The following is a 24,655-nucleotide window of genomic DNA, read 5'->3' on the forward strand; positions in this document are numbered from 1 at the left end:
TTAATTACTAACATTGTGCAGACACATTCCAATTAAATACCTTGCTTGAATATCTGGAGTCTATACATTAGAAAGTGAGAGATAAGGGAGGGCTTTTTCTTTTTCTTTTTCTTTTTCTTTTTCTTTTTCTTTTTCTTTTTCTTTTTCTTTTTCTTTTTCTTTTTCTTTTTCTTTTTCTTTTTCTTTTTCTTTTTCTTTTTCTTTTTCTTTTTCTTTTTCTTTTTCTTTTTCTTTTTCTTTTTTCCACTTAGAAAATGGGAAAAAATTAAACCCAGGAAACTGTTTTTTGAAATTATATTGAGAACCATAAGAACAAATCCTAAAGTTTTTGATTTCTTCATAGTCAAGCAAAAAATGCATTGTAGAAACAGAATAGTTCTGTAATTTCTTTGAGGAGAGTCATTCTCAGAATTTTTATATAGAAATTAAAGATGGAGATTTACAGTTCCCTACTCTCTGTTAGTTTGGGTTTGCTCTTTTTTTTCTCTCTTCTATTTTTAAATTACTCCAGTAACAGGACTCGTGGGATTTCTTATTTTGCATCCTAGCAGGATTTGTTTTCGTATTACCTTGACTTTTTTTTTTTTTTTTTTTTTTTGGCTTACATCAGTCCATTTCCCACTCCTTTTCCTCATATATACTGGAGTCACCCTTACTGTTTTCCAAAAATATAAAGACTAGGATACTCCCTGTCTTGTTAACTCATTACTTACTTACGCAAAAAAGAGTTTGAGACAAGTTTTGCTGCCATTCTACTTAAGTTAGCTGACTGCTGCAAACCTGCACCTTCGTATCTAGAAATAGCTTAAGGAAGAATTTGGTTCAGTCCTTTTAAGGTCCTCAGGTCTCCAATTTACAGAGGGGGCCAAAGAGTGACATGGACAGAGCCTGAGAATCCTGAGCTCCAAAGGGAACCCCTTCCCCCCTCCTGTCCTCTGAAATCTTGCCAAGCTGTTGACATATTTTTGTTATCAGCACGCCTACAACTGCATGCGACGCGTGGTCACAGCCTCAGTGATGGACCAACTGACAGTGTTCAATTGCTGCCTTGCAGTGTTCACAGGCTCATTTTTGGATATTGTTGCAAACTCTTACCTAGTTTCAGGTCCACTTTAGTCCTTGATTACTGCATCACTGGAAGCGTATTGTCAGTCTCCAGATAGCCCCCTGGCACCTGTTACCTCGTAATTTTGTCTCAGAGGTGTTAGATGGCATTTAACCAGCCTCAGGCTCATGACATTTTCTGATTGTGTAGGTCTGCTTGCACCATTTCTCCTTCCTCATTTGTGTTTGCCAGAACACCCAGGTTGATAGCCCCTGCAATGAAGAGAGTGAGGCATCTGAGACTGGGTTCTGCCCTGAGGGCAGCGCACTAGGATGTAAGAAGGCCCAGAGACCCCTCAGGATCCAGGAATACAGAAGGACCAGATCGTCTCCCAGCCTGTGCAGAAGAGAAACAGAGGCAGAGAGGCACATTAGCACCTACGTCTAGACTGGCTCACATAGTGCCACCAGGCAGAGATTTTCCAGGACTTCATGGTCCGTGTAAGAAGCAGTCTCCAGTAAGCAAGGGCTCCTTGCACTATTTTAGCCCAGTACACCTGTACTTGGACTAAGAACAGAATCACCCTGTAAGGAAGACATTATCCAAGATGGCACTCTGTGTGTTGTCCAGCATACACATCTGACATAACCTGCTGGGGATCCCATAGGCTCTTACTGGAGTTCTCCTGTGCCCTAAAATAACATCCTAAAATCACCAGACTACTTTTCAATCCCTATAGCAATGTTCATGTTCATAGTGTGCCATGTGAGAACCCACTGAACTATGCTGATGGGACACTCCTTTTCCCATTAAGCATCATGTTCTTTATTTCTGCTAAACACGAATCCAAACCAGTATGCTCCTTTCTCTGTGCTACCCAATTGTTTCCCAGGATTTTTGGACTGTGTGTGATCTGCTAAAAGGGAAAGCACCGGGGCTACAGCTGACTAAAAAGCAGAGCTTTTCAAGTTGACATTTTATTCCAAATTTTTTCTGGTTTTATTTTGGTCTGAATCAGACCAAAACCACTCCGAGGCTTCTTACTGAACTGAAAATAGTCTTACAGTTTTTCACTGGGGAGATCCCAGGTGAACCACTTGAGTGTCCAGGGCTGGAAGCCCAAGACATCCCTGTCCTGGGACATGTCCATGTGAAACCTAGATGCCCTTAACAAAAACTTGTCAGATCTCACAAGTGGTGCACAAAACACGTGTGGCTCCACAGAACACCATTTTCTGACAGAACTTTGTTACTTCAGATTCTCAGGGGTACACTGGCATGGACTACAATCACAACAGCAATGGTTGAGGAGTAAATCAAAAGGCTGAAAAAGTTCATTTGTGTAGTTGTTGTTGAGGTGTGGGATGTTTGTAGGCTTGTGTTCCTCAAGCAGGAGAACCCCTCCTTGTTGAATGTGCTGCCCATGGGGAGCTGTAGTGGAAAGGAAAACAATAGGTAGAGCATTCAAGTCCTTTTAAAGAACAGCCAAACAGTCCTGGCCAAAAGTATTGGAGTGATTTGGCACTGCTGGAAACTGATGCACACAGTTCATACCAGGCCCTGGAGTTCTCCACTGGTCAGCAGCTATGTGCCTTTCACGTTCCTCTCCATCTGTTCTCTGTAAGAGTCAGCGTTTCAAAACAAACCCGTGAACGACTAAATTAATAATTCGTCGTGTGGGGTTTGGGGTTGGTGTTCCCGTTTTTTTTTTTCACAAGCACAAAACTGCTACAGCTAATGTTAGATTGAGGGTTTATGTGCGATCTAAGAGGAATAAATGCCAAATACCAACTAAGTCACTTTGGAAGCACACAAATGCATGTAAGCTTCTGTGTTGATGACGCTGACCAGACGTTTCTGCAGATCTGTCTCCCTGCGCCATGGTCCTGCTGTTGCATGGCAGTGAGTTGACATGGCCAAACCCGTGCTACTGACAAATTGTTGTTACACCCCTGTGTTCGGATTTACAGCCTAAGAAGATGAGAATGGAATAAATTCCTGTCTCTCTGTAGTTAGTTAGGAGACCTCTGAACCCTGGAAATATCAGAGGACTACAGGGATGTGAATGTGGTCATCATGCAGAAAGATCTCACTGATGGCCTCTGCCCGCCGTTAGTGCTTCCAGAGAAAGCAACACATCAGGGTGCAGGAGGCTAGACTGCAATCGTAAGAGCAAAACCCAGGTACCAGATGTGGAATACCTCCTGCTGGGAGAGATGGGGATGAGCAGTGCAAAAAGAAGTTTGGCAACTGCCAACAAAGAAGTGGTAGTGCTTCACTGGGGGAGAATTAAGGAAAGTTAAAAGAGGTAAGGGTCTGAGAAGTCCAGATTTTCACCACGAGCAGCGTGATTTGGAGGCTAACTAGCTTAGTTACTAGCTAGCTTAGATTCGCATCTGAAAAAAAAATATTTCCTATATACCTCATAGAAAGATTATTCCTCAGCCTAATCTGAACACTGATTCCATTCAAACTGACACACAGCTGCAATAAAAGAGACAAGCCCTTCTTATACCACACATATGGAAAAAAAATCAACTCCAATTTTAAAGACTTATTTGCAGATTTACAGACACAGAATAGGATTGCGCTTTTCAGCTTTAATTGTCAAGGCATAAGGTGTCGTTCTGGGCTCTCTTTACACTTAATGGCAACATATCTTGAGTGCAGTCTTCATACCGTATCATCTATTAAAGATGGAAAGGATTCCTCAGGGGCATCTTTTCCTTCATTTACAATAGAGGGAATTAAGTCTCAGCTGAGAGCGGATGCTCACCCTTGAAGTTGTTAGAACTGAGTGTGGTGGATGCCATCCATGATATCTTTCACCCCTTAAAAGTGTGGGATGGAGCCGCACCAGGCTGTTGCAGATGTAATGACTGTGTCTCCATTAAGTGGTTTAGTTCATAGGGGGGCAATGTTTTTTCTGGGTTTGTACCCCCAAACATGTGTAGCATGAATGTCAGGTCCTCAGCACCAACCGTTCTGCACTGCAGAAGCATTCCCATTAGACTTGCCAACGTACACAAAGACAGCTGATTCAAATCAACTCTGTATTTCAAACTTGCCTGCGAAAAATATAATGCAAGTATGATGGAGATTTTGAACTGATGGAAGAAAAGAAAACAACAGAACTGTAGACCGGGGACAACATGGACTGAAGGTTGTAGTTATGCTGTTCTGGCTGCAGCTGAGTAAAATAAAGGGGCTGCTGATCCCAAATGCTCTCAGTTTTCTTTTTCTGCTCCTACACCAAAGGTTGCCACCCCCTCGTTTAGCATAACTTGAAAGTGCATTTGTTCTCTCACCGTGATTTTTCATAATAGGCCAGGTTGGCTTAAACACTCTAATAGCGAGGTCTGAATTGTGTTGCCACCCATCAACATAAAAGTTCTTCAGTTAACAATCTTCACCCCTCAAAACCCTATAAGATTAGCTTCAAATGCATAACATCTTTAAAAGCTGTATTTTTATTTACCTGCTGGGTTTTGCGCCTTGCTGGTAGGTTTCTGAACAACAGTGGTCCTGAGAAAAAAAGTTTTCCCAAATGAAGGCTGAGATTTTCAAGTAGTCACTTGCTCAAGCACCAAAGTTTAAGCAAGCCACTCCGTTTTAGTGTGCCACAATAGGCAAACCACACCAAAAAAAAAAACACCACTCAACAGTTTGCCCATTCTATGAATTAAATCCAAGTGCCCCGGTCCTGTTAAACCTGTCATCAGGGGAATTTCTCCTGGGAGTACTGTGAAAATGTGGAAAAAAAAAAGGCTGTTCATTGGGGTTTGTTGGAACACTGGTATGCCAGGCCTTTTTATAAAGTTAGCTCTACACTGCTAAATCTCTGAAGCCCAAGGCAGTTCTTGTTGCATGCTCTAACTTTTTTTTTTTTTTTTTGAGTGCTTTTGCTCCTCAGTGCAGTAGTCTTCCTCTTGATTTTAGGATAAGAATTATAAGACATGGGTCAGAGTTGACTGGTTGTTTAGGTATTAATATTTAAAAAGACAACCTGTTTTTAATAATAACGTAAAAGGGACGTGGGCACACTGGGAATTACTTCTGATATTTTCAAGTTGTGTCATTTCTGCATTTTTAAACATTTCAGCAAAAGTGATATTAAAATAGGAATGGTGTTTATACAAAGACGTTAAATTTCTGTTAAACAACTGTGCTGTGTCTTAAATGACAAGAAATCTTATCTAGCACATGCCAAAGGCATGCTGGAGATTTTTCCAACAGCTCTGATTCATCTCCTTGAATTCGTTTTTTCTTGGAGATACAGCATAGACAATCATTTTATTAACAACCAGCTGTTTTAATATTCATTGCAATAAAGAGATTATTCTTCTAGAACCCTCAGCACAACTGGTTCTGTATTGTGGAGCCAAACAAGACTGATTAGTGCCAGAATTAATGAGCCTCTCCCTATCCAGATGCCATATACACCATAACTCATCTGCAGTTTAATCACTAACTAAAAATGTAGAACTGACTGGAGGGAGACAAGGCTCAGTGAAGTGACTCCTTGCAGGCCTCTATTCCTTTGTGTCTGACCGTGACACAGAAGTTGGGATCACAAGAAGTTTGTGTACACACACACACGTTACGTGCAGCCATCCAGACAAGCAGCAACTATTGCAGCATAAAACAAATGCAGAGTGGAAGGCAGACAGGCTAGATAGCTCTTACGGTGCAAAGCTGACAGAATGGAGTTGAACATATCCTCAAGCCATTTGTGGATTGTTTTGGTGTAAGTACAGTGCCAAGTGAATAGTTGCTTTGAGCTACTTCCCTTAGTGACATCTCTTTCACCTTTAAACCTCTCACAGTGGACTTACTTTGTGGAATTACTTAAATTCACTATAGTTTTATAAACAGTTGATTCACTGGACACGTTAAGTCCTGTGGTCTGAGGGACAGAAATTCTGCCTGTACCAGTAACAGGAATCCCTCACAAAAGTGGTTGGGAGTTTTTCCACCAATGCAAGTGAAGGAGGAGGAGGAGCAGGTCTTGTGTAACCATCAGGGCAAGTGTTCGGCCCTGATTTTGCCTTCCTATCTGACGATATCGATGTGTTCTACAAAGAAAACCAGAAAACATTAACATTGTTTCATACAGAGGAAGCTAGAGGACATGGAGGTAGCACAGCTTTCCTAAAACCGAGCGGTAATTTGGCGGGAGAGCTGCAAACAGAAGCCCCATTTACGGACACCCACTTGTGTGCCCCATCCGCAGAAACATGCTGCCTCCCAGCGCTGTCTGGATACACCAGGCATCTGCCGAGCTGTATTTTTAGCCCTGATAGTCTCTTTGGCTGGAACTGGGCCATGAAGATTCACAGTAAGCTAAAGACTGTAAATATCCCTTAGACGGTATAGGAGGAAAACTGGCATCATATCAAAGCAGAACGAGCACTTTCTTAAATTTCAGTTTTGCTAACTACTGTCACACTTAGAAGATTTCCCGGAAAAATAAGAAAGAACCAACCAGCTGCAGTGTGCTGTAAACAAGCAGAAATGAGAAGGGAGAGTTCCTGCAGACTATACCATGTTGTGGCAACAAAATCAGTTTTCCAGAGCTACCAATCATGGAGGTTTCAGGGGTTTTTCAGAAATGATGACTTATGCTGGTCATTAAGCCATAAACAAAAACTAGTTTCATCCCCTAATAATACTGCAAACATTCATTTTCTCCCAGCCCGCTTTGTTGCAGGAGGAGGCCAAGTATCCCCTGCATGTCAGATGCCCAAAGATGCCTTCCTCAAAATTACATTATCTCTAAAATATTAAGGCTCCATTCATTGCTGGATCAAATTTTGTTTCAAAAGCTCAGAACCTATTTTTGTCCTTTTTTCGGGGGGCATCTTTTGAGCTGCGTTGATCCAGAGCAAACATGCCCATTTTAAGGTGACACAATATTCTGTAAAGCCGAGGTCTCGTGGGAGCCTGGAAAGAAATATTGTGCTGAGATCAAGTAGCATATACACACACATTGCTTTGTGTGTGTCACAACAGCATTTGTCCTTCAGAATATGAGGATTGCTTTTCCCCTGCAAGCACTTAATTCCACTGAAGAAGTAGGGCTGAGAAAAGGGGAGTAAAAATATGGAGTCCTGCCACGTGGTCAGGGAAATACCTAAGTATGCCGAGTGACTTCTGAGTAAAGTGCCGGGGAAAATCAGACTGGTGCACTCTCCTTGGTGGGACATAGCATGGCTTCTGCAGGCATAGATTGGCAATAAAGAATTAGTCTGTTTTTACAGAAACATTTTATGAAGTTGCAACATTCAGCATACAGCAGTTCCTCTGCATGTAAGCTGATGGCTGCTTCTCCCTCGATGTGCTGTTTCTGCGTGGAAGAATTTTTCTCAGCAAGTTAATGCTCTACATTAGTTTTTCTGTGACACTGGATCCATGTGATTAACATTCACTTTGCAGAGGAGAAGAGCTTGGATAGCCTCAACATTCATTCTGCTGCTCTCTTCACTCCAGACACTATTCCTTCCGCTCAGCAGTCATTCCCCTGGATACCATTCCTTTCTGATGAACACAGGGGAATTTCCCCAAGCCATGCTTTGCAGGCACTGTGTTTCCCATGAAATGTTCCCACATTACTCGCGGACGAAGGAAATTTAAACATTAAAACTTACCAAAAGGGAAAGCTAAACTGGATATTGCCTTCAGCGTACTACTTTCTCAGTCTTGTTGCCAGATGATAAGAGGCCATAAATCTAACAAGTAGTTTGTTTCCTATGGAAAGAACAGCTTGGTTAATAACATGAAAAACTCAAGGCAGTGTAAAGACTCCTAAAAAAAAATAATCCAGGAGTATCACATGAAAAACACAAACATCCTGCGAACTCCAAGATACAGGGTCTCTGTGGTTCTCAACCAGGACAGCACGTAAATGTGCTGCCAGTGCTGAGAACAATTTTTGCTGCAACACGTTATTAATAACTGCATTTTGCTGCTACAACCAGAGCAGGGTAATTAAATTGTTACTTTAATGTGGAGAATATGCTGACCTTTCCTTCCAAGTGTTAAAACAATAGGCAGGGAGGACAACGTTAAACCGCAGGGTGTTTTTGGACTGTCCATTGTTAACAGCAGTGTCTCTTCTTTTTCTTTTTCCTTTTCTTTTTTTTTTTTTTTCTTTTTCTTTTTTCAGAATGAGGTGGCGATGCTTCTCAAGCCAATATCAGAGAAGATTCAGGAAATCCAGAACTTCAGAGAAAGAAACAGAGGAAGTAAAATGTTCAACCACCTCTCGGCCGTCAGCGAAAGCATACCTGCACTTGGTTGGATAGCAGTGGTAAGTTATGCCCAGGGCAGTCGGGAGGGCTCTAAATCTACTTCTGGATGGTGTGGCCCAGAATAGGTCCAAATCTTGCAGAACTTTGTAGTCTCCTCTGCATAGTTCTTCAGTCTACTGCACCCAATAAGGTGTTTATAATATACCTAATATATCAGGGAAGGTGTCTGACTAATGTTTTACCTCCTTTCTCCTTCTGTTGTTTCCTGCTACCATGGGTTGATGGTCCTAGTCTCCTAAACCAGGCCCTTATGTCAAGGAGATGAATGATGCTGCTACCTTTTATACTAACAGGGTATTAAAGGACTACAAGCACAGGTATGTTGCCAAGCCCCAGTGTCTACTAGCCACAGTGAGGATGAGAGCATTAACTATACTAATAGGGTTCACAACACCACCACAAAAAGAATTTTGTAAACAAAAGAGCATTTGATACGATCTGGTCGCAGTGGTTTATTTTCCCCTCCTCATCTTTGACCTGCGGCGTGTTGCAGCACGAATGGCAGCAGCACTAGCAATGCTGGTTTTCACTCTGTGCCAGTTGTAAGACTATATTTAACTTTCTGGGGTGCCATAAAATTGGCTAGCTAGCTTCTGTGTGTCCTTGTCTCACTTGTGTACTCATATTGTTGCTGTTCTTGCTCTCTGCTTGAAAACACATGTTTTAGGCAAGAGGTGTGTACAACTGAGCATCTACTTCCATAGTTTCCAAAGTGATTTTTTTTTTCTGTAACACTGAATTGTTCTTAAAGAGCACAAGGAATTCATAGAACAATCCCATGAGTGAGATCTGTGAGCTGACAGAGAAAGAGAAAAAATACAGGTCCTTCCTATGCCTCCTAAAAATAAGGCATGTATAAATCCTATTGGTGTGGTACTTGGAGGCCAGATTTTGGCTTTTTATTTTTATATCCTCAATGAAAAATAGTACTTGCAGTTGAGTTTTTCCTCTTTAGTGAGGAAAACTTTATATAAATATATATATATATAAATATATATAAATCTTATGTATACATTTCTATTTATTTTACATGTATATCATATTAGATACATTTATCTATGAAATATGCATTATGTATTATTCTTGAAGCCTTAGTTTACCTGCTTGAGGTAACTGAAGATTTTTACAATGGAGCTTTGGAAGTACTTATTTTGAAGCAAAAAAGTCTCACAAAAAGGTATAAACAGGTTGCATTAGTTAGGTATAAAGTTAGTTCCTCTCCTAATAAGGATTTCTTTTCCTGTTTTTTCACTGAATATTCGACCAGATCACAATGTCTTCCAAAGCAGCGAAAGGCTGTCTCTTGACTTCTGTAGGCTTTGGGTTAAACCCATTGACCCAGATCCTTATCACTATTAAACATCAGGCTCCAAGGGAAATAAATAGAGGGTAAGCACCCAAGCCCCTGTGAGCATCCAGTCCATAGCAGTCACGGTTCAGTAACTATTCGTATTTGGAGCTTCATAAGTAAGGACACATCTTACAAGCAGTTCCTCTTTCTTTACATATTTCTTGTTCTCACTTACTCCCCCACTAGAAGACTGAAGCTTCCCAAAGAATCATTCCAGAGCCAGCTTTTGATTTGTACTTTTGAAATCCTTGATGTATAAATATTTTAGTCAGATGACTATTACATGATCCAGCATTATGCTGGCTACATGTGAACTTGGCAGCTAGAATATTTTACAGAACCCACAGGTATTTCACTTTCTAAGATTCAGGACTCCAAGATGGAGTGTGAGTAGCTGCTACAGAGCTCCAAATAGCTTTTAGTGCTTCCTCAGTTGATGGTGAGCCTGAGCAGGATGATGACAAGCCTTCCTGCAAGAAGCAGTCTGTGCTAGAGACACCTTTGCCCTTGTTTGTTCTCTGCAAGGGCCCAAAAGCTCTCCAGCATAGTGGGCCTCAGCATCTTCAGCGCTGGGCTGGCTTGCTGCCTGCTAACTGATTTGTCCATGGCTGTAGAGCAGACACTGGGCTTCACCTGCTTTAAGCATGAATAGCAGTGCTTTCTGCTTTACGTGCAAACATTCACACGTACAAATAATGTCTCTTTTTACAGTGATGCACGCCATGTTGACTGGGTGAAGTCGTATCTGAACATCTGGTCTGAGCTTCAAGCTTATATCAAAGAGCATCATACCACGGGGCTTACCTGGAGCAAAACTGTAAGTACCCTTCACTTGCTCATGAAGAACCATGAAATGGTCATTACCTCCACATCTAGGCCAGGAAGAGAAGTCATGCTCAATGAACCCAACTGATAAAAGCTTGAGAGTCAGGCGGAGAAGATGTATTAGGCCACTGTGGTACAGGTTTTGAGGAAGAGAGAAGAATGATTTGAGATGATTACAGCCATAATCCCCAGCTGCAGAGGGTGAGGAAAGGCACAGTTCTCTGGGTCTGATACGGTAGAATGTAGGAACAAAAGCAAAACCAAAGAATTTAAAGGGCACGTCAGAATGAAGGAAAATTAGGTGAGTGTGATGGGGGAAGGAAAAGGATGGTGTAAAAAGTCTGAACAAAGAGATAGGTTTAATAACAGGGAAGAGAAACACAAGGAATTTGCACTGAGTTCTTACTCCTTAGATAGTCATCTTTATAAAACTATTTTATACATACAGAGATAATTTCTGAAATGCATGCTTCATATATATATATATACAGAGAGTTAATATATATGACTGTGTGCTATTTATGCTCTCTTTATAAACATCTGTGTGTTACATCTGGGATGCATAGCAAGATGATGGCAATGAATATTGTTCTTAAAAAGAGGTATAAACACGAAGAATATATTTTCTGTCGGGTGTAAATGTAAGAGTTTATGTCTGCTGTCTACATTAATGCAATGTTCTACATGGGATTGGAATAATGTGCTCGTGTTTATTATCAAGTTACGAGAATTGCTGGAGTGTGTTAAAAATACAATCAGCCAACTCTTTGCTGTCATTTCCTAAACTTACCAGTGCACACAGACTTGCACATGCAGTCATTCACACCAAGACTATAACTTCTTCTCTATAGGCAAATAAAATTTTTAAAAATTGAAGGACTGCTAAGAGGACTGATGCAGACCACCAGATAATTTAATTCCCAGACCACTGTAACAGCTCCTAAGGAAGTGAAACAGACAGTATCTTAACAAGGTATCTGGAGAAGTTACTTTGTCTCCCCTCCGTGGAGGGGATAATCATGTGAAAGAATGTCTAGCACTTGTGTTCAGCAACAGGCTTCACACCTTCCTCTGCACTACTGTCTCTACACATTGTACAAGGCCTTACAGTATTCAAGGGCAAGTTCAAACACAGGAGACACTACAATCTGTGTGTATATTTTAGTTTGAAGCAATGCAAAAATGTTGAAACCTGATAAATGGAAGGACCGGAATTATCTGCTACTCTGTAGGTTTCTGTAGGGAAAATGTTAAATATTAATTATGATTCCCTTTCTTAATTTAGTACTAAATTTCACACTTGCTACATTCTACTCTATTTTAATTAAAGAATGTGAGAACAAGTGATGATTTTTAAATGATTATTAGAAAAGGAAAAGAAATTGTAGCACCCTGTTAGCAGAATTAGCCTAAGAATCTGGAACAAATTTAGTTTTGTTCATACAGAGCAAGATACATGTATATGAATATATCTTCACTTTATTGGAACTTTACAGGTATGGAAGTAGCATTACAGAGATTTGTTATATTTGTTATATGATATAGGAGGAAACCTCAGTGCTTTGAGCACTGGTACTCTCATACAGATGTGTAGCTATTGCAGATTATATTTGACTGGTTTTAGAAGCATCTCAGCCATCACAGCTCTCTATTTCCCTTGCTTTAGCTGTGCAGGAAATTGCTGAATACACACTTAGGTGTGACTTGTTTATTCATATTAAACATAGTTTACTGCAAACAGGGCTTATTACATCTTGAGTGATGAGTCTATTACTGCCTCTGAAGTATTGATTTCACTCAGTTTGGGTATCACTTTGATTTGAAAGAAGTTGTGTTGGAAATATGGCTCATTTAAATTATCATTCATGTAATGTGTGCCAGAAAGATTAAGTTACAAACACATTTCCTATGGATGTATAATATTTTCAAGTTTTACTTCATGAGACTGTATGGAAATTTGAATCCAGTAAGTTAGCAAGTTGTTTAAATGGCTTCCTTAAATATTTTTATGAAGCTTGGTAACAAATACATTCCAGAAAGCAGTAAGTTACTAAAGCGATAATTTGATTTTTGTTATACATTTTAAGGTGAGAATGAAAGTCACAGATTAGTGCTGAATGAAGTTAAGCATAAAGGTTTGCAGAATCAGGGCCTAAACAGAAATATGATATATAAGAGCTGTAAAAGTATTCCAGACACTGTTGTTAATCACGGCACACAGCAGCTTCCACTTACATGCATAAAAGGAGAAAGCAGTAGTTTGGCAAGGCATTAAGGAAGTGGTACATTTATGAAAGGCAGACGATACAGAAAAGCTATTTTATTACAGATGGAAATAGAAAAAGTCTTTGGCCAATGTAAGTACACATTTATAAGTACACTGTACCAATAATTTAGCCTCCGTATCTGTCGAAGTCAACAAAGCAATGCTGGAAGCATTATACAAAAAGCTGTTAAGTGACATATTCGGGTATTTCTAAAGAGACTAAAGATTCAGGGAGAACATTAACAACTGCATTTCTTAGAGCTGTATTCTCCTAACTTGAACTGAAACACCCCGATAGCATCAGCCTGATCAGATTAAGCCTGGGTTCCCAAAAAAGAGGGGAGAGTGTTTTTAATGGGCAGTTGGCCCCTTTTTCTGTAGGTGCTGCATAGCATGGCACGCACGTTTCTGGCCGTGCTCCATGGCCATGCCACAAAGCCGGGCAGTTTCCAGCCCCCATGTACCCGTCCATCAAGCTGCATGGGGCAGCTGCAGCCAGCCTTGGAGCAGCTCATTAGTGCATGCAGTACTGTTCCTGGCTCTGCCGACAGCACACGGGCAGACACTTTAGGGGAAAGTGAAAGAAATGTCTTAAGAAATTACAAGACAGATACTAAAACTGGTGCACAACGTTGGAATAATGGCTAAGCAGTGAGCTCTGAGAATAACAGGTACTTCTATCAGCTTTGTAATAAATTGGTGATAAAAACTGATGCTTACAGATTTTCACATCTGCCACAGTTCTCTCTCCTTACTCACTTTGACTCCGATTCTGCCAAGATGTGTACCAATAGCTCACTCCTTCAGGCCATCCTATTGAAATGCATGGGACTGTCTGAGGAGAAAGCCTAGAAATAGCAGAGCTTAGCACCATAAGGCCTTTATCTGAGCCTCTTCTGCTATCCATGGAGAATGGTGGTACAAAACCAGACCCTGCATAAATCACAGGCATTTCTAGACATCAGAGGTACAGGTAGGATATTTGTTGGCTTTGTGCTCTCAGAAGAAATTACGTTTTAGAATGTGTGTGTTTGTGAGCAGGATCATCCCGGGGAATAAAACGTGTCACTCTATACTTCCATCATAATCTGAAGTTTTCTTTTTAATTAATGTTAACTAGATTGTGCATATGTCAGGGAAAACATTCCTGTCAGTGGATGTCAGATGGATCTACAGGATTTCATTAAAAGTGTAATTCTGGAGTTCATTATTTTGACTGTAAAGTATGTGCCTCCGTCTGCCACAAATATACCCTGTGGTGAGGAGCAGTTCACTCTACTCACTTATCTCAATTATGCCATCTTGATAATGGGAACGATAGTAATTACCAACCTAATGGAGGCTTGCAAGTTTTAATTTGCCACTGGATACGACATTCTCAGATGTCAATGAGTTTATGCAAGAAGTGTTATTGTAACAAAATGTTTTGCATGTCCAGTGCTGCATTTTTCCCATGCAGCAACTGTCAGGCTTGCTTGCTACAACTTTCTGACTTCAACATGAAATCTACAGCTCTACCAGGGAGCTATGTCTTTTTTTAGTTTGTTACTGATAAATAGAAAATGCTTTTTTTTTTTTTTTTTTTTTTTTCTTCCCTAAAGAAGGGATTCTACTGAAGCATAGCTCTTTCTTTCCTCCCTGCTCTTTTTTTTGGTGGTGCAAAGAAATGAACAGCTGTAATATAAGCACACAAAAATGCCTCATAAAAGCTTGTTTGCTACAAGGACTGCATGAGTAAGCTGGGGGAAGTGAAACTTCTGCTCTTATTTCTGCAGGTTAACTATGCAGCAAGAAAACAACCAGCAATAAGGAGAGATTGCTGTAGTTTCCTGCACATCAAATAAGTGTTAAGAAACAAATCTTACGCAGGGATAATTGTCCTAAATTTTCTTCTCCCTTGCAAGTAGAGCTGCAGTAAGTTTTCCCTCTTTGTATAAAGTTGTCATTTAGGACAAATTTTGCCAGCAGGATTTGAAGAAATACGAGGAAAATAGAGGTGAACTTCTTTACAGTGTTTGGTTTAATAGAGAATTTCACTCAAGTGATGAATATTATGCCCCTCTCCCCACCCCCATTTACAAATCAAAATAAACTCTTAAGAGGAAGCCTGCATCCGTGCAGCAGTTGATGCAGTTGAAGCAGTTGAGATTTATTTATATCCTGTTCTCATTGAAGCCAATACTGTACCTTCAAGTCTTTTTTCCTTCCATTTAAATATATATATATTTATAACTAATTATATAGTATTCTAAAAACACTCTTTAAAAGTTGAAATTCTCCACAGGTTGCACAAATGGCTCGGAACCACTGAGAAGAGTCATCGTAATTCCTCCATTAGCCCGTCTGAGTGCAATTATACTAGTCTCAGTACAGACCTTGGCCATTTCATGCTTGTCTAAAATAATAACCTCCACACATTTTCATATAAAATAGCTCTGCCTCTCTCCTGTGCTATCAAAATACTTTTCTGCAAGGTATCACCTCTCTTTGCACTGCGGTGAACAAGCTGAAAAGACCAGCTTCTGCCAGCAAAAGCCTCCTGTTATCAATTTAGAAGACCTTGGCTGGGTAAAACGTTTTTGATTGGGTACCTGTGAAGATGTAAGCACCATTTTAAACCCTGAACAGGTGACAAGTGGCAGAAGTGTATTAAAAGGGGCTTCCAAGTTTGCAAGCTCAACAGATAAGTAATTCTGCTGAGCCCCAGTAACAAGCAAAAAGAGCCTCGTCTGTTTTTTGTTGTTTTGTATTCTAACTCTCAAAGATTACAGGCCCTGCAAGTCAGCTGTTTCGTCTGGTAAATTTGAGGGCAGCATAACCCCGTGCAGACAGGTGGCTTAAATACAGGAGGTAATGGAACTGTGGTGCTAAGCTACTTTTACACAAAACACACCTTAACGAGAGCTCTGTGCCCCTAAGTCACAGCCCACCTGTTCCCAGAGGTGGATACATGATATTTTGAGCTTTGTGATTCTTGTCTTCGTCTGTACATATGTATAGGAAAAACAATACAGAATGCTGTAATCATTTTAGGTGTGAAACCAGGATTACTAAAAAGGGGGAGAGATGGAAAACAGAGATACCTTATTTTTAAGGAGAATGCAGTCCCTGTTAGGATTTCTGCTTACCTGCTGCCTTGAAAATGAGGCTTTTCAATAAATTAAGGAAGGGATTTTATACCTCTATCTAATCCACCTTTTGCCTCAGCCACAAATAGATACCTGCATCTTAACATGAATGACTAATAACATAGGTACTTTATGTTATATACAGGCAGTATATATATATTATATATAATTTATTTATATGCATTGTATAAGTATTTGGAATTTGTTTGTCCTCCATAAAAATGACAAGAGACAAGAGATGGGTGTCCACTCAGATACTCCACAGTAGGTTCCTACCACAAGAGCTTTATTCCCCTGTTCCCTGTGCTGCACTGTGTCAGCCTAAAACTAGATAACCCCAGAGAAACACTGGGGCTGTTCATATAGGGCCTGGCACATAAGCCCCTCTCGTCCCCCAGTACAATACAACACCAGTGATATGGAAGGCTTCATTTTGTTTCCCTAACAAGAGTGGCTATTGCTCTGTGCTCCAGAGGAGAAATGTACAATAGGCAAGACCCAGAGCAAAGAGTTTCATTAATCCCTACTGTAACTTCAAGGGAATTAACTGGGATTTGACACAGGTGAATTTTATCTAGCCACCTGCCTCAACAGAAACAGTCATTTCTTTATGCCACTGAGGCAGCTAGGTTGAGAGCAAGGTGAAAAAGAGAAGTGCTAGTCCTTCTGCCAGTCCTACAAGACACAGGCAGAAACACAACATCCTTTGAGGTGGTGCTGCAATCCTGCACACCCTTGCACCGTGACAAGAGGCCTTCATCAGAGCCAGGCCTGTGGGCAGCTTCAGTCGGTGTGCGCAGGGGAAGCCGCTGAGGCGCAGTCAAGGGAGGTGGCTCTGGGCCATCCAGCAAGGAGCAAACCCCGACCCTTTCCTGTCACCCCCTTCAGATCAGCATTTAGTAGGAGGCTGAAGACAATTTTTTTTCCCTGAGATAAAATTTCTGGACTATTCTGTCCTCTACAGAGCTATTACTGCATGGCTGTAGGGCCTGCATCGTCTGTTCTTGATAGCGTTTTACTCAGAAAATTACATTTTCCCCCCATTTTAGAAAGCCCTGGGAACAAGATTTATACCCCGTCAAGTTCACTGTGATGCAAAGCTAAGAGGTTAAACATTAATGGCTTCGCTTTGGGTTACATTTCCACCAGCCGAGGCTGAAGCTCTCTATTCCCCACACAACTCTTACACGGGGCCTGTGTGCCAATGGTGAAGAAATGACCACACCAACGTGGTGATGAGAGCAGTCGGCTCACGGAAGAACTTGACGTGATGGCTGCAGACCCCACAGCACTGAGAGCAGCAGCTGTCACCGGGGCAAACAGCTGAAATAAAAGAGGAAGAAAGGCGGCTTGCAAATAACCGCCCTCGCTGGTCCAAATGGCTCTTAATGCTCTTTGTATAAAGATGCACTGTTGTTAACATCTGCTTGAGGCTAATCTGAAGAGTTGTTTGCAAATAGCAAAGCTGGTAAGCACCTGCTGCGTTAGGAAAGATGAACTTATTGCGGGCATATAACGTGCTATTTTATTCCCAGCAGCTCGCACAAACGCCACCCTATACAGAAAAGAAATGAATGGACTTTGTGAAGGGCACTTTAGCTGAAATTGGATAGGACTATATACAAGTACTGCCAGATACCAGAACAGTTTAAGAGTCTGGTTCAGAAATATTCTAGAGCCTGAGGATCTAAGTGGTTTTAGAAAGGCGACTAAGAAAAGGAAACCACTTGCCTGTGACTTAGGTAGATAACGTGGAGGTTTATGAATTAATCAGGGTCAAAGCTAATCAGAGAAGAAAGTTCCTGGAGCCACTCCTCTAATCTGGTTTTAAAACCGCCCTTTGCATCAGCACATTTGAGCACAGCGCAGATGCCATCTCCCTGGCATGCAGGGAATGCCAGAAGTGCAAAGCGTTTGCTGCATTTCCAGTTCACTCCTGTGCCTTCTGTGCCACTGTGACAGCTTCCCCGAGCCACTCTTCTAGTACTGCTCTAGAAGGAAAACATGCTTCTAATTGCCCAGATCCTTTTCCCTCTCTGCCCCTTCTCGAAAAGTAAATGAGGCACAAAACCACGTCCAGATTTATTGATGTATTTAAAATCTGTTTTGTTTGTGTTTTCACTAGGTAGTTCTCTTGGGTTCTGGGAGAGAGATCATCCACTCCTCACAATTAAATACCCTCAATTTCCTTCCACTTTTGTTACTAGCTATTCCAATACTTTTGTTGCCATTTGGGAAACTGCCCTTTGATACACTGCTCAGCAGCAGCATCTGAGCCTGAAGTCTACTGCATGGATTAGTGATGGCCTTCAGCTTGCCACCTGAAGCAAAGAGATTGGTGGAGTGACCCACCATTCTGTGCTGTATGCTGAGTACCCAGATAATTCCTGCTGCTGCTTCTTTTTTTTATTTATTGTTTTTATTTTTCTCTAATGCATCTTTGCAGCCTTTGCAGAATTTATTTGGTGTTAATTACAAAAGAGCATCAGCTGCTTCTGCTTCCAGGTGACACTTGCTCCTCAAACAGTGACTCTTTCTGCAAAATGACAGCGCTGTACTGATGCATACGGATGATACTGAAGTCATAAAGTGTCTTTCAGAGATGAGAAGTCCAAATTTTTATCTCAAGCCACAAGTTATTAGCCACTCCTGCCAGTACCACCATTAATCTACTCACACAGAGCATACATAGTTCACAGCTGCATGTTCACACTGCAGTGTGAAAGGTGAGTGCCATTTCTAGATAGCTGAGTATTTCAAAAAACCCTGTGAATGCACTGTTCATAATTCTGGATAACCAGGACACAGTGAATACAGTTGCTATGGTTGCAGGCAACAGACAGGGAAGATCTCTACTGCACCTCAGGCAGCAATAACTGATTGTGCCGCTAAATCCACTTACGTTCATTTTTTACTATAGTAATTCACAGTTGTGCTGATTCTGCTGCAGGTAACGTTACTGGTATGAGCACCAGCAGGAAGACAGGCACCGTAGATCGAGGGTCCAGTGGGGAAGATGTCCCCAGTCTAAAATAATAAGCTTTAATTACTAGGTATGTATGCAGAAATGCTCTAACGTATCCATGAAACAATGGCATGTCTCTAAGAGACATCAGCATCTGGTTCTGATACATCTTGACAATAAATGGTAATCCATTCCTAAAGGGGATTCTTCTCCTTTGTTTACATTTGGTTAAAAACATTTAATAGCAGAGAACTCATTACTGTAAGAGATCACGGATCCATTCAGGAACAATCAGACTGTGCTACTACATCAGCTTCACCGCTCACCTGAGTACCAGCAATTCAACGAGTCTTCTTGTACAGTACAATTTTAATGCCACTAACATGACAAACAATCTTGCAATGTATTCATCACTAACAAATTCCATAAACAGCTCCTTCAAATGCAACAGTACCTAAATCCTGAAGACCCATGTGCCAAGAGAAGGGTTACATTAAGACATTAATTAATGATATTATTATCTCTCTGTGCTACTCCAGCTAGGGTCATACTGACTGAGAGGGGTGCATGCCGTTAGGTATTCAAATGTGCCAAGTGTTTTTATTTAAATTATGTTGAAGAATAAAAAGCATGTGCAACTCAGCTCCTTTCCCACCACCAGTTTGGGACCACAGGCTAAAACTAGTCTACTTTTTAAAAAATAGCTACACTTTTCACTCCTGTGAGATGCATAAACTGGATGAATACTCTGATGTTTCAGTTTAGAGGGAAGCAGAAAGGGGTGGCATCATAAAAAATTGATAAAACTCTCTGAGTCCTGCTAAGCAATATCTATTCCCAGTATTGATTACCAGGGATGCATTTTTAACAACCTGTATCTCTTAACAAAGGTGGCCAATTAGAGGAGCTGTGACTCTGTAAGCCCCTGTCATTTTTCCATTGTATCTGCCCCCCTAATAAATATGTATTAGTGCAATGCACGACACCTGTACAGGTAGCTGAATTCATCAGAACCAATCTAATTTTTCACAAGGGTTCTTCTGAAACAGTCTCTGCTCTGCTGCAGAGATGCTGTCTAGATGAGCAGTTTTTGGAATCAGAGTGACACTTAGTGGCAGGATGGAAAAAGTGACTCTCAGTTTCTCAGATTCATTCTGTCTTTTCTATTAGTAGGGCGCATAAAATTTTAATCAGCTCATTATCAGTATTTCCTGTTTGTGTGATAATATTGTAAATGAGCATTACAATGCAAACCAAAACATGTACTTTTGATTATGCAAACTAATAGAATGATTGGTTTGCTTACTTTATTAAGGCCCCTCACTCATAATTCATGTGCTGCTGTGATCTTCTGCAACTGAAGAAAAAAAGAAAAAAGAATTTGAGACATCAAAACAATACTGAATTTCATAAATAAATTACTTGAATGACCATAGCTTTGCACTCTTCTACAATCTGAATCTTTGCAGATTATTTGAACAGTCTGAAGAACAGCAGTTTACATCTTTTATACAGTTTAGCACCTTTCTTATGTGTAACTGACAGCTCGTGATCCTCCCAGTTATTTGTTGGACAGAACATTTTCTGTGTGTTTCTGAATGCACATCGATTTATGCTTTACTGAGTATGGTCTCTGAAAAGAAGAGGACATTTTCACTTTTGCGTATGGTAAGCGTTTGTGTATCACTTACCTTATGTAAGTATAATAAATTATGGAATCTTTACAGTTAAAGATATTTAACAATAGTCTTCACAAGCATTTTGTAGAAACATTTTAGGTGCGGGGGTTCTGCAGCAGAGTAGCAGTGTGGTCTATCAGCCTTTCTGGCCCTGTTTGCATTGCTGCAGGGAAGATTCACAGCATTAAGTTCAGTGATGGTGCCAGACCTTCTGAGCCTGTGGCTGTCTGGAGTCACTGAAACCCACAGTTACCCTCAGACATTAATAAGAGCTATCATAATAGAGTGTTCCTTGAAAAGCTGATTAAAAATTATTTCCATCCATGTGACACAGGGCCCTGTTGCATCCCACATGTCCCTGCGATCCGTTCTAAGCAGTGGGCCGTGCCTCTCTCCACCACCTCCGCCGCCGCCGCCACCTGGACCTCCTCCCATCTTCGATGCAGAAACCACGAAGGATGAAGGAACAGCATCTCGCTCAGCCCTGTTTGCACAGCTTAACCAAGGAGAGGCAATTACCAAAGGTCAGGAGGAAAGAAAACAAACGGTGACCCTTGAGTCAAACTACATCAACAGCTGCTATATGTACTGCCCCAAATTGCACCAGCGTTTTTAAGTTACGTTTAGGCAACTCAGATCTTTCCGAGGCTTGCACTGAGCCTGCATATCAAAACCTCCTTTAGAAGTAACAGCGCTCAAACTTGTTCAGCATTCCTGACATTCATACCATTTACTTAGAAGTCTCCATATAATTTTAAGGCAACCAAGCCAGACATCTTCAATCCCCAGCAGCTGGTGAATCTCAGAGCTGCAATTGTGAGCAGAGTTTATTCTCATTTCTAATTCACAGTCAGTGCACCAACCTGTGTCAAAATGTGTTACATGTTAAGTGAGAAGGTACAGCTCACCGCAGTGTGGTAACACTTTCTGTATTAATACTGGACAGTTGTAATTAAAGCGGATGGCTGTGAGTTTAAATACATACAACTGGTAAATCAGCCTTTAATGCGGTACGGATAGGACAGATTAGAAAGCGAATCTCGCTTTTATGGATGTAAAATTATGCAATAGCAAGCTTGCAGAGCTCTCTGCAGACAGGGAAGGACTAGAAGACATTGCTGCATTTCCTGTGAAAGCTTTTAAGAGAGCCATCCACGGGCTTTAAATAGGTTTTATGTGAATTGCTAAAAATATGTGTGCAGTTACATTTTAGGTGGTTACCTAGGCAAATCTTGAGGAAATCAAAAATGTAAATTCATAGGATAATTTAACCCAATTGCAAATGATTTAGATAGTATCATTCTTATTTAAATATGAATACCCTTAGGACAAGAAAACAGACTCTTTTACAAGCACCTTTTTTTTTTTTAAGGGCTTCGACATGTCTCTGATGACCAGAAGACTCACAAGAACCCCAGCCTACGCGCCCAAGGCCCACCTGTTCGTTCTCCCACGAAAAGCCATACTCCCAGTCCCACCTCCCCCAAGAACTCCCCGCAGCAGAGCCATGCCCCTGTCTTGGAGCTAGAGGGAAAGAAATGGAGAGTGGTGAGTTCCAGCCACACCGCTGAATTGCAACCCCTCAACACTGCCAAGCAGCTTGAGCAGTGGACGTCTTGCAAAAGGTTGTCCGTGATCAAGATGCAACTAATGAAAGTTGCAGCTAAAAATGGGCTAATTCTGTATTGCTCAGCCTTGCTGCAGTTTAGCCATTAGTGCTCTCTAGGATCTGAAGTTAATTCATCGGTCTCTGAGAATCTGAGACAATTCATCTGAACTGGAGAATGTCAAAAGGCACAGAATCACAGAATGGGCAGGGTTGGAAGGGAGCTCTGGAGACCTCCAGTCCAAGCCCCTGCCAAAGGTCACCCCGAGCACATTGCATAGGATGGCATCTAGGCAGGTATTGAGTATCTCCAGAGAAGGAGACTCCACAGCCTCTCTGGGCAACCCATTCAGTGCTCTGTCACCCCACAGTGAAGAAGTGTTATCTCATATTCAGCCAGAACTTCCTGCTGTTCAGTTTGTGCCTGCTGCCTCTCGTCCAGTTGCTGGGCACCAAAGAAAAGAACCTGGCCCCATATTCTCAACACTCTCCCTTCAGATATTTATACACATCAGTAAGATCCCCTCTCTGTTCTCTCCAAGCTAAACGGGCCCAGCTCTCTCAGCCCCTCCTCCTTTGACAGATGCTCTAGCCCCTAATCGCCTTAGTAGCCCTCTGCTGGACTCCCTCCAGTAGCTCCATGCCAAAATCAGACAGTCCCCCAGAAACAAATCCAGTGGAGAATTCAATTAAAACCCCTTCTTGCAGGCCACCCTTGTGAGAGAACAGTATTATCACAGAGTACTTTCTCCATCTTTGTTAACCACTAGAATTAGAGATTTATTTTCATCGCCCGTTCCATGCAAGCACCTCTCCCGTGCTTAAAAGTACAGACAGAAGTGTTTCCCTTTTGCTCAGTCTTCTGATGGAAAAAGATAGATTTGTTTGTGATACCAAAGCACCTGAGTGAAAAGTCACGTTGCTGTGTTGGTTAAAAGAGGGAGGGAACAGCCCGCAGTGTAGTCATGCAGAAGTTTACGCAGCTGGATGGGAGCCAAGCAACACTTTTGCGAGTGCATTTTTAAATTGCTGGCAGCAATTTAAAAAATTAAGCCACTGGCAGGATATTGTTCTGTTGTAATGGTGTGATGACTTGAGGATACATTGTGCTGAACGCTGACTGTTAGCCAGTTAAAGAACCAAATAAATCACCTTTCTTTTGAAACAGGAATATCAAGAGGATAAGAATGACCTGGTCATTACCAACACTGAACTCAAGCAAGTGGCCTACATTTTCAAGTGTAACAAATCTACACTTCAGATAAAAGGAAAAATCAATTCAATTACTATTGGTGAGTGGATAGCTCAGCTGGGCTATAAATGCCAATCTTGAAAAAACTGACTTATGTGATTCCTAATGCATCTGAGTCATTCCCTTCATTTCAATAGACTGATCACCATGCTCAGCTAAGCAGTACAAGACTGGGAATGTTTGTAGTTGATGCAGCAGGTGTGCATATGTTTGCTCCTATCTCACCTTTCCTATTTATGATTGTTTTTATTTTAGACAACTGTAAAAAGTTTGGCCTTGTGTTTGACAACGTTGTGGGAATCGTGGAAGTGATCAATTCCAGGGATATTCAGATTCAGGTAAATATCTATTTGAAAAACAAAGATGGGATGAGAAAGAGAGCAAGCAGAAAGAAAAAGCCCAACGTGTAGCTACAAGAGATTATTAAAAACCCCTATGAGCACACCAAGAATAAAAGACTGATGCACCTAAACCTATCTTCGTATGCACTAAATTCTGCCGAGGTATTTAGAAAGTGCTTGTGAAAACTATTGAGCATTACTGAATAAACCTCATTTAGTCCAGCACCTTCTGGTTCCAGCGAAGCTGAGAGATCTATACACTAGACGTGTTATTACTTCTGGCCCTAATTTTGCTGCTTTCATGGTAAACAGCTCCTGGCACTTGAAAGTTTAGTGGTGCTTCACAGAACAAATGCTGGCAGTTAGCTAATTGCTTTTTAAGCCTAGAAGCTGGTTATTTTTCTTTTTTTTTTTTTTATTCTCTCAAGGAAAATGTTTGAATAGACTGTTAAAGGACAGCTAAATGACAGAAAGTGGAAGTAGGCACTGGGATTTTGAAGATCTCCCCTGCTAGCAACATGACACATTACAGGAGTAGATAATGTAGACACTTGCCTAGAAATGGGCTGTGAGCCTCTACTGATCTCATCTTTGACAACCAGTGAGCAAAGCTTCATCAGAGATCATCTTCCTTGGTGGTTCTTGTGAAATGAAAATACACAGATTTTTAATCCATCTATTGCCCTCTCTGTAGGGGACATTGCCCCATGCAATACAGAATCACAGAATTGTAGGGGCTGGAAGGGACCTCAAGAGCTCATCAGGTCCAGTCCCCCTGCCCAAGCAGGTTCCTTAGAGCAGGCTGCCCAGGTAGGCACCCAGACAGGCCATGATTATCTCCAGAGAAGGAGACTCCACAACCTCCCTTGTTGCCTGTCCCAGTGCTC

General features: G+C 41.3%; 1 protein-coding gene across 1 annotated transcript in view; it reads left to right on the forward strand.

Annotated features, from left to right (window-relative positions):
* The window catches only part of CAP2 (cyclase associated actin cytoskeleton regulatory protein 2), a 63,513-nt gene that overhangs the window by 33,472 nt on the left and 5,386 nt on the right, over nt 1-24,655 (forward strand). Inside the window, exons 5-11 of the mRNA XM_032182958.1 lie at nt 8,211-8,354; nt 8,587-8,672; nt 10,418-10,523; nt 20,904-21,093; nt 21,942-22,117; nt 23,344-23,467; nt 23,683-23,765. Of these exons, the coding sequence (XP_032038849.1) occupies nt 8,211-8,354; nt 8,587-8,672; nt 10,418-10,523; nt 20,904-21,093; nt 21,942-22,117; nt 23,344-23,467; nt 23,683-23,765 (909 nt within the window). The remainder of the gene's footprint in view (nt 1-8,210; nt 8,355-8,586; nt 8,673-10,417; nt 10,524-20,903; nt 21,094-21,941; nt 22,118-23,343; nt 23,468-23,682; nt 23,766-24,655) is intronic.

The sequence above is a fragment of the Aythya fuligula genome, chromosome 2 (genome assembly GCF_009819795.1).
Source record: "Aythya fuligula isolate bAytFul2 chromosome 2, bAytFul2.pri, whole genome shotgun sequence".
NCBI lineage: Eukaryota > Metazoa > Chordata > Aves > Anseriformes > Anatidae > Aythya > Aythya fuligula.